The 10727-nt window shown below is 30.3% G+C and overlaps 1 protein-coding gene across 1 annotated transcript; it reads left to right on the top strand.

Annotated features, from left to right (window-relative positions):
* Positions 1–1857: 1857 nt before the first annotated feature.
* Positions 1858–7307, top strand: LOC18040070 (putative leucine-rich repeat-containing protein DDB_G0290503). The gene is made up of 4 exons (XM_006428771.2): positions 1858–2478; positions 5419–5879; positions 6677–6932; positions 7089–7307. The coding sequence occupies exons 1-4, from the start codon at positions 2076–2078 to the stop codon at positions 7226–7228; spliced, it is 1260 nt and encodes a 419-aa protein (XP_006428834.1). The 5' UTR covers positions 1858–2075; the 3' UTR covers positions 7229–7307.
* Positions 7308–10727: the final 3420 nt, after the last annotated feature.

Genomic DNA, 10727 nt, shown 5'->3' with positions numbered 1-10727 from the left:
TTGGGAATACATCACTTGTAAACTATGTATCTCGATGAAATATCCGTAGTATTAGTGTTTTATTTTCACTTGAATCAAATGAGTCCAGATTTCACATGAAAAGAGAATCAACTCTATTAGCCAAGATTTTATTGACTTGCATCCGAAGCTAATTTTATATCTTTATTTATAGATTAATTTCACAGTCATTTATCTGTACATTATACAAATTCTTTAAATTCCCTTGTTACCATACTTTGTTTATCAACAATGACGAACGGGAAGATTTACTCGCCATTTGTCTAATTTCTTTCCAAAAAAGGAAAAAAGAAAGCAAAAATAAATAATAATAAATGGTTCATAATTCATTCTAAGAAAGCTGATCAACATTCTCATCTTAATGGTCTCTATGATATTAAGATTGGATAGCTGTAATTTTTAAGTTAAAGTATCAAAATATCTAATAAACACTTCCTATTGTGACTTAAAAATTAAGTTGATTTAATTTCACATTTTATGATGAAAAATTATAATATATTTATTATTTTTTAAATTATTGTTTAAAAATCATATTCATCATATATTATCTATATTTATTTCATAATTAAAATTTTGTTTTTACAACAACTGTAATTTAAATGCTGCAACACTATAATACCATATAAGACTTAAGTCATTCATAACACTTCAATATCAAATAAGACCTAAATCATTTGTAGGATTGGTACGAACAAATAATGAACTTGCAATAATTGAATAGAGATGGCTAACGGGCCGTGTCGTGCTAGCCCTACTCGCCATCAAAGGAAGATAATATGTGTTCGTGCTCGTGTCGTGTCCACTATGTGCTTCGTACTGTACTTTGGGGGGGGGGGGAGTTAGGCCCACCCTGGCACCAATTGTGTCATGCCCATACGGACCATGCCTAAAAAACAAGCCCACTAAACTTTTTATTTTATTTTATTTTTTAAAGAATGAATGCTAAGTTGTTGCCTTATTTTTTTCAAGCTTATGTATTTTTTTGCCGTCCACATGTTTTTTATTCAAATTTAATAGAATAAAAAATGTTTTTTTTATTCAAATTTAATAAAATAAAAAATTCAAAGCTTAAGTCCATATTCAATAATAATAAAGTAACAATGGTAAAACAATGTAATATTAATTATTAAGTTTGACTCTATGGTAATAGAATTCTTTTTTAATATTTAACAACAACAATAAGAATAAATTTTTTTAAGAGTTAACTTAATTATTAATTAGGACTTACAAAGAGTCATTGATCATAGTTCATATAATATTAATAAATATATTATAAAATCATGATATTTGTAATTGTATTTATTAAAATCATAATATCAATTATTCATTTAATAAATTATAATATAAATCAATTATAATATTTTTTTAAACTATAAATTAAATGAATTTAAAAAACTTATTTTAATAAAATATATTAAAAGATTCAATTTTAAATTATTTATAAAATCATAAAATTTTAAATTTATTTTTATATGAAATATGTTTATTGGGATTTTTTCACATGTCATGTCATGTTTAACTCATCTATAATTTTATCGTACTTTTAAAGTTTACGTGTCTAAAATATTGTGTGCCGTGCCGTGTGTTCTACCAAAACGTATTGATACCACACCATAATGTATGTGTTTATATAGTGCCACGTGCCATCCGCCCGTTAGCCATCTTTGTAATTGAAGAAACTAGAAAAACAAAAAATGGAAATATCGAGCCGTTGGATTGACAAGCAAGCACACGTGACGTGATGCCAAGAGTCCGCAGAGAGAGAGAGAGAGCAATTCAATAAAAAAAAATAGTAAATTTTTGTAAATTAGAAAGCTTGAAGCCAAAGCGGGAAACATCTGAGTATCTGACTGTACTTAACTTATATGTCAATCTTGACAAAACTCAAAAACGTAATCAAATTAATCATTTTGAAAATTGGAAAGGTGACAGAGATACTCTTCCACCGCACCTAACTCTTTTATTAAATGTCCTATCCCTCCATCACATTCACTCTCTGGACTCTGCTCTCTTTCTCCTGATCTTTGCTCTTTCTTGATCTGAAAATTAAAATCAAAATGTGGCAACTTCTATTGGCTGCTGCAGCGGCAGCGGGATCCACAAGCCTGGTGGCCAAGTACCTGTTCGGCAGCCAAGGTGATCAAAATGAGAAAGAAAGGAACCCATTTGATGTTGATGTGAAATATCACTCTCATGTTGTTCAAAAGGGTTTGAATGCATCTGGGTGTGTTAGTAATTGCGAGAAACAAGAGGGGATCTTTAGGTTTTCGAGCCCTGAGTCGTCTGGTGGCAATAGTGGGTCCAAAATTTTGAGGAAGGAGAAGAAGAAGGTGAAGAGTGAGAAAAGATCTGCTGGTGGAGGTGTTGAATTGAATAAAAGGAGAGCTGTTGCTGTTTGCTTGAAGAAGAGGAGGACAAGCAAGAATGGTGCTGCTGAGCGTGGAGCGTCTTCTTCTAAAGGTTATTATTATTATTATTATTATTATTATTATTAATCTTTTCATGATCTGTTTTGTTGCTGTGAAAATGTGATGATGTGATGATGTAATGATGTCTTGAGATTAATTTAGTTTTTTATCATCTTGCATTTCGTTTGCTAGATAGGGATTGAAAAAATTACTTTTTTTTTACCACCTGGGTCGAATGCCATGCTGAATATGTAAAAGCTTGAAATTTCTGTTTCTCAAATCTCAAGTTTCCCTAGAAAAGGCTGGAGGAATGGTCCCACTTAAAACTAAGACTTTTAGGCAAATTTTTATGGCTTTTGTGTCAAAACTTTCTTATACATGTACAAAATCATATGAGTACCCTACTGACATCACAATGCCTAGCCCTGATACGACTGCTAGGAAGCTGAGGACATATCATGCAGCGTAAATTGAAAATTGAGAAAATAAATATACAGCTCAAAGAAAATAAATGGAGAAATATAATGGACAAAAGATTTATGCATTAAAACCCTCCATGTGAGGGAAATGTCTACGGGAAAGATTAAATAGTGGCCTCTCTCTCAGTTTGAGGAAAGACACAAATGGGAGAAATACCCAATAAATTATAAAATTAGAAGGTTTTCTTATGAATGGCCAAAGCTTAATGTGTTCGAAAAACAAATGGCACTCTGCTTTTATAGTTATCCAAGGTCCCTGTAGTCTACAAATTTGACTTGCAAATTTACTACATTCAGACCTTATATAGTGTATTTTGTTTGTTGAACTTTTGCTTACCATGCATTTAAACTGATGCCTTCACTATTGTCGAAGTTGCATGCTTGCTTAAGCATGTACTTTGGCCATAATTTGATGGCCATGCAGTAAAAGTGACTTTACTTTCACAAAAAATATCTGAGTAGAGACTGCTCTCCTTGTTAAAAATTTCTCTAACCGGCCACAATTATCAGTCACAGCCATTTGAATTATTGTAGAAGCTTTAGGTTTTATTTGATCATTTGAACATGAAAGAATATTCATGAGCCAATAACGTTGGCTATGAAATCGACATAAACAAGTATAAATAGGAGCTTATGACTCCATTTTATGCAAGTGTGAGGTAAGAGAAGTCTGAATAGCTAGTGAGTTGCTTGTAGGTATGTAATATTAGTGAGAAAAAGAAGTGAGATTGTGTGCAAATTAGCTTTAGATGTGTAAAGAGAAACATTTATTGTGAACTAGGTACTGTATTATTTTATACGATCGGTATGGTTTTTCTTTGTGTGCACTTGTACATGTATATTGTTCAATGCCTTGAATCAATATTAGTATGCTAGTTTCATTAAGTACACCCTTTCATTAATCACAGACACAATAGCATTAACACTGGCACACAAGAAAAAGCATTTACAATATTTATTTATTTAGCACTTTGGCTCTTATATCACTCAATTCTTTCCCAATTGAGTGGATTCATTCACTTATGCTTCATGCGACACACTGTCATTCACATTAATGTTTTTCATTTCCATGCTTATTGCTAATTTGCATTGATTCTCACATTCTTCACTACTTCACTCACTCACTTGACTTCCACCCACAAGTGGAGCTATAGACTCTATTCATACTTGCTTATGTTGATTTCATAACTGCGGTTACTGGGTCACGAATATTCTTTTATTATTAGATTATGGATGAAATCACAAGCTTTTAGGATACTTTAGTAGATGGAAATTTGCTGCTAGTAAGAAAACTTTCTGAATTGAGCAATTTTTTATACGACAATCTTTTTTCTTAAAAGTTCTCTAAAACGGTCTTAAGGAACTAAGACTCATTGAATAAGAGAATATTTTGGCCACTGAAAAAACTCTAGCTAAGCAAATAGCTGGAGTCTCACTAAAAGAAGAGCGTTCTTCACTAATAAGAGAATAGGCTAACGCAGTTGACAAAGTGCTGCCAAAGTTGAAGTTAAGCAGCAGGAGAATCAACCAACGGATTTGGTGCCTAAGCTAGAAGTTCTCTATGTGTCTTAGATAATACATGGAGGTTTGTCCTCTGGCAAAAGTCAATAGGTTGGTGTCTTAGTCCTTCACTTTGTTAAATGCATTGACTCATTTAGAATAATAAAAAGCTGAAATAATTTAATCTCAAATCATGCATATGTTTGTTATTTCCATCATCCTTACATTATGCTCAATTGATCTGTCAACTAAGGGGAAAAATATTTTTTTGTTTTTTTTGTTTTTTTGGTGTGACAATGTGCTCAAGCTCATGTTTGTTCTTGTAAATCATTTTGTTTGATTGCCAGGAAGTACAAATCAAGAAGATTCTAACAATTTTTACCTTAATGCTTTCATTGATCTTATTCATGCCATAAATCCTATCATTGCTACATGTTAAATTCTGTACAAAGAACCTTTCATAATAAAAATGCTACTCGTGAAAAGGACACACACTTTGATTAATGATAAATTTTCTACCGTTGTTGTTTCTAATCATTGGTCTTGAAGTTCAATGGAGTTGAAAAACCATAATTTTCAATTGTTTCCACATGGTTCAGGGAAGCCAGAAAATATTTTATTTTATTTTTTGCTAAGAAACAAAGATGATATATTAAACTATAAGAGAGATCTACAACGAAAGATGGGATTACAAATCCACAAAACCAAGGACGAGAAGTACCAATGAAAGCAAAACACTCAAAACTCTACATAGAGCAAGTTTTCATGAACTTATGTTTGCTTGCGAGTCCTATGAGTTCTAAAATACATTAAAAAAACCAATAGCTGTTACCATGTTCTTTTTTCATAAGAAATACTTGACTATGTTTACAGTGGACTTGTACCCATTTAGTTTTGTTGGTTTACATTAACAAGTGTGGTGGGTTTTATTCTCTGGAATGCAGTTCAATATGCTTTAATGTTTTTGCGATGTTTTGAGTCTAACATCTTATATGTTGTATTATACTCTTTAGATAGCTCTTTGTTCAATTGGGGACTTGGTGTTGGAATGATGTACATGATATCAGCCAGTAAAGCTGAGATCAGTAAGCTAAACACAACCATGGATGAAACTGCCAAAGTTGTTCAGGAACTAAAATCTGAGCTACATAGAAGAAAATCATCATGCAGTGTGCTAGTTCATACTTCTGCTAATGAAGAAACTGAAAACTTGGAGAAAATTACCAGCAACAAAACTCAGCAGGTGCTTTTCAAGTCAAGAAGTGGGAACCGAGACCTTAGTGACCAAAAAGTGTTAGGTTTGCCTCTAATTGATGATAGTGAATGTACAAGTAGTGTTCTTACTGAAGAGCGAGATGCAGAGGTCCTGGAAATGGATAAACTGGAAGCAGAACTGGAGTCTGAACTGCAAAAACTGCCTTGGTACAGTACAGAATCTTCTTACCATGAAGATATGAAATTAAATTTGCATGAGGTAAGTCCCAGTAGGCAAACTGTTGATTTACCTAACGCTTAAATGTTTGTCCCACATACTGATGCATTATCTGTACCTATATCACGAAGATCTGAGTTATGTGCAGATACAATTATAGAACTTTTTTAAACAAATGAATATGCTTCTCCTTAATTAGGTTGCATGTGTTACATCTTAACACATAAGGTAGTTTTTTTTTATAATCATCAAAGAATAAAAATCCATAAGTTGTTTTTTTTTTCTCCCTTTTCATCAATGGTAGGAAGTTGAATAAATTTATTTTTGGCTAGAAAAGAATAGTTTTTAAAATTTACTTTTTGCTTAGACTTCAGCCTTTATATTGCATTTGGGAACATAAATGTACACATGGAGGTTTTAATTGAAATATTGGGGTCTTATTACTCAATTTTTATGAAGAGGCTTTAATTATCTTCAAGCTTCCAGGCTTTATGCTAATGCTTACTGGTTGTTACCTATTATCAAGAGAATGGTTGGTTTCATTGATTTTCAGTACAACAGTAAGGTTGCAGATACTGCCCTTGCCATAGGTAAAGAAGGCATGTATAACATTATGTCAATTTTAAACGTGAACAAATTGAATAATAGTGACTTCATCATAAGCTACACAATGCTTCTGGTCACATACATCATAAATCAGCTTGGCATGCTAAGTATGTCTTATATACATCAGCACACAGTAACCTTGGGTTGCCCTGTATTGGGTTTGCTCTATTCAGTTCTAACAATTATGCATTTTATTATTACCAATTGTCATTGATCGGAGAAATGTTGTGCAGACCAAGGTTTCAACAATGGAGTTCCATGAAGCAGAGGGGCAGAGTTCTGATTTTTACCAAAGTCATGGAGTGTCACCATCTGAATTGGATCAGAAATTGTCCCATCTGCTAATTAAACAGCAGGAAAACCAAATCATGGACCTGGAATCTGAATTGCATTCGGCTCAATCCAAACTTGGCGAGAAGGAAAACGAACTCCAAGCCCTGAAGGACTGCGTTAAACGCCTGACTGAATTCTCTCTGTCAAGTATCCCAGGCAGGAGTTTCAACCTTCTGACGCCATTCATTTTAATTATTTTTCCTGCTTCTGCACCTGTTGTAGTCTTTGACATGACATTTGGTTACCACAAAATTCGCTTCTCTTCAAAAGCTGGTATAGTTTCTAATGCTGAATGCTGATTCTGTTTCTCAGGTGATGAAATCCAGGCACGGGAGGAGCAAGATTGTGCCAGCAAATGGGATTGCAGTAATGAAGTAGAGTTGCAATCAAGGTCCCTGGTTGGGATGAAAAGACCTGTTGGCACAGAGTATTGCAATTATTATGTAAATTGACATTATTTCTTTAGGATGATAAAGCAATTTAGTGTGCAATCATAGAATGTAACAGTAAATATTATAGCTGACCTTAAGTGAACACTGTCTCTGTACATTTTTTTAATTTAGGACATCTTTTTATTTTTATTCCTAGTGTCTGCAGCTGAACACTTTACACAAAGTGATTCTGATTTCTAATTGACTTCTTAGCCATCTAGCCAGCTTTGCTTCATGGTGAAGCACTTTTTCTTTGGATTGCCGGCAGGCAAGGAAACTGGGAGACTGATACCTTTGTTGACTTTTCTGTTCCTTTGTTGGGAAAACCATGTTTACTAGTTAAGAATAAAAAAATGTTAGAATAGGAATAGAGAATTGAAATCAAAATAAATTATTTACTTGAACTATAAGAATTAGAATCAGAATGATTTGGATTGCCATTAATATATTTATTTGTCTTAAAATTAAAGTCAGGAATGAATTAGATTGTTACAAATTGCTAAAAAATAATTATAATAATAGTACTAATAGTAGTAGTAATAATAATAATAATAATTACTACTACTATTACTATGATTATTATTATATATTAAAATAATAATATTATTATTACTACTATTACTATTACTAAAGAGGCTATTTTGGATTATTGAAATGTAAATGAGGGTAAAGTTGGAAGTTAAGGAATTGGAGACTCATTCCCAAACCCCCCGTGGGAACCAATCTCTCATTACTCACTCTTAAATTGTGGTGGGCTCACAATCTTGATTCTGATTCTGATTCTGGCTTTTATTTTGCGAAGTACACCCGATCAATAATTCTGATTTCCTAATTCGAAAAATAAACACATCATTAATATAGTCTAACATATAACTTTTCTTTTAAAAAATTTTAGACACCCATCTAGTACTTAGTGTGCTGGGGGCAACTGAGTTACTAAAGTCAAGCCAATAAGTTTTTTATTACACCTTCTAGCTGAATTTTAACAGCTTAGTAGCTTTTTTCTCCCCATTGTGTATTAATTATTACTAATATTCACTCAATAGCTATTAAAGTTTACTAAACACAATCAATTTCTATTTCATAACTATTATGACATTTACTCCATAACAACTCCAATTTAAAAGGTCCAGCACTTCACTAACAATTTAAACCCTAAACATTTCCCTCAGACATCAAATCTAATTCAACAATTAGTTGGCAAGACTAATTTTTTACTACTTCACGAACAATTTAAACACTAAACATTCCCCTCGACATCAAATCTAATTCAACAATTATTTGACAAGACCAATTTTTTACTATGATTTTTGAAATAATTTTTATTCAACGTTGACCCTATTTTGTTTGATTTTAATATTTCAATGATCATAGACTATATTTCTATTGTTATATTATAAAAAGGGTTGAGCAATAACTTTTTTAAGTGTTTAGTGGAAACAACAATATAATAAATAGAGAGTTTATGAGTATATTTAAAAGGTGAATAACTGTACATAATAAAAAATTAATTTTTAAATTTATTAAATGAGTGCGAAGAGTAAAAGAATGTTCAAAATATTTTTTAAATTATGAATAATTCACATTATTATATTTTTGCTCAAATAAATGAAGAGAGGATTACCGTCTCAACATAACAATAGCCAGTTAACCGAACCATGCTTTGCAGGAAATTATTTATTTCGATAAACAAATTCAAACCAAGATTGTTAACAAACTAATGTAGTTGCAATGTTACACAAGGGTGATTTTTTCGGAGAAGCAATTATATTTGCGTAGCCTTGCTAATGGTGGTAACCAACTTATGTTGCTTAAAAATGAAGAGAAAAATTAAACTCAGATTGTTTCGATCTTGCGGAGAAATTTGAACTCTCAATTTAAATAATGAAGCCAATAGATGTCCATCACTAAACTCAGATTGTTTTGATCTCTCTATTATTTTTATAATAGCTAAAGTATCTCTATCAGTATAATTTTATAGTATTATCTTTATTTTAAAATATATTTTTATTTATATTTATTATAAATAAAATAAATCATATATATAAAAATTAAAATTAAAAGTTTAATTATTAAAAAATAAGAAATATATGTTTTGATAGAAATAAAAAATTAATAATAACATATTTTCCTTTTTTTTGTTATTTTATAAACATTTTTATCTAAATATATAAAATAATAAAAAGTATAAAAAATATTTTATTATTTCTATCAAAACATATATTTTTTATTTTTTTAGTATTTATATTTTATATTTTATATTTTTTTGTTTATTTAATTTATAATAAATTACGCTATTGGGAATTATTAATTATTATAAAAATAATAAAGGTTGAATGACATTTAATGCTTTTAATAGGGATAAAATTTTACAATCTCCCCTTTGATCAAAGCTCTTTGACATTGAGACAAAGGTGGGCTCATTTCTAATAATGAACCTTGACTAAATAAATGAAATGAAAGTTACTTCATTACAGCTCCTTCTGCAAATGATGACTGCCTCAGTTAAAAAAGATGAATCAATCACTAAACCAATCATGATCTCCTGGTTAGCTACGTGGGCAAATCACAACGTATGCCCCACTCCCCAGTAACACTAAAGTGGCTTTAACATCGGCACCAAAGATCATCAAACTGTTATCACTGCACTGCAAAAATTTACATCACTGTTACCATGCACATTTATTATTTTATTTATATATTATTACAAAAGAACGCCAATAAATGCCAAATAACTCAGAAAAAAACTCTTTAAATAAAATTTTATTATTTATTTTAAGAATTATATCAATATTTAAGGATCTAAAAGATACTCTAATTAAGATTCGAAATGATTCTTTTTCTTCAAATTTGAAAAGTTACTTTCTCACCCTTTAATTTATATTTTATTATTTTTTATTAAAAAAAAATGTACTTTAATTACTATTAACTTTTTCTTTTAAAAAAATAATTATTTAATTAAAATAATATTCATTCATTTATATTTGAAAAGTCTTTTGGAGAACAATATTTTTTTTCACTCATCTATTTACCACATAGGTAAGCAAATGAATATTTAAAGAGTAAAATTTATGGAGCCTTTGGGAGATGCTCTTAGTTATTTATTATTATTATTATTATTATTATTATTATTATTATTATTATTATTATTATTATTATTATTATTATTATTATTTTCAAATTATCAGGACTTGAAACTTTGTTACTTGTGCCAGCTTATGTAACCATTCTTTAGATTTCAAATTTAATACATTGAGGCTGAACCCACCATGTGTTGATTGGATTTTAATTTGAGTGATGATACAATAACAAACTCTTATATAAATTTATTTTATATAAATTAATGTGTCATTAACTCATTAGTTGAATGAAAATATAAAAAAATAGAAATAAATTATGTGGGCGAAAAGATATTTAATCAATTAATAAATTAATGTCACATTATTTTGTACAAAATAAATTTATATAAGAGTTTGTGGTTATATCATTACACTTTTATTTTTGATTCATTAAGAAAAAT

Source organism: Citrus clementina, unplaced genomic scaffold, assembly GCF_000493195.1.
Source record: "Citrus clementina cultivar Clemenules unplaced genomic scaffold, Citrus_clementina_v1.0 scaffold_6, whole genome shotgun sequence".
NCBI lineage: Eukaryota > Viridiplantae > Streptophyta > Magnoliopsida > Sapindales > Rutaceae > Citrus > Citrus x clementina.
Note: the sequence above shows the minus strand (reverse complement) of the source record. Positions and strands in the feature narration are given on the sequence as shown.

Coding starts and splice junctions, on each gene's coding strand:
- LOC18040070 (XM_006428771.2), top strand. CDS start 2,076: ATGTGGCAACTTCTATTGGCTGCTGCAGCGGCAGCGGGATCCACAAGC. Junction 2,479..5,418: donor TGGAGCGTCTTCTTCTAAAG/GTTATTATTATT, acceptor TATACTCTTTAG/ATAGCTCTTTGTTCAATTGG. Junction 5,880..6,676: donor TGAAATTAAATTTGCATGAG/GTAAGTCCCAGT, acceptor AATGTTGTGCAG/ACCAAGGTTTCAACAATGGA.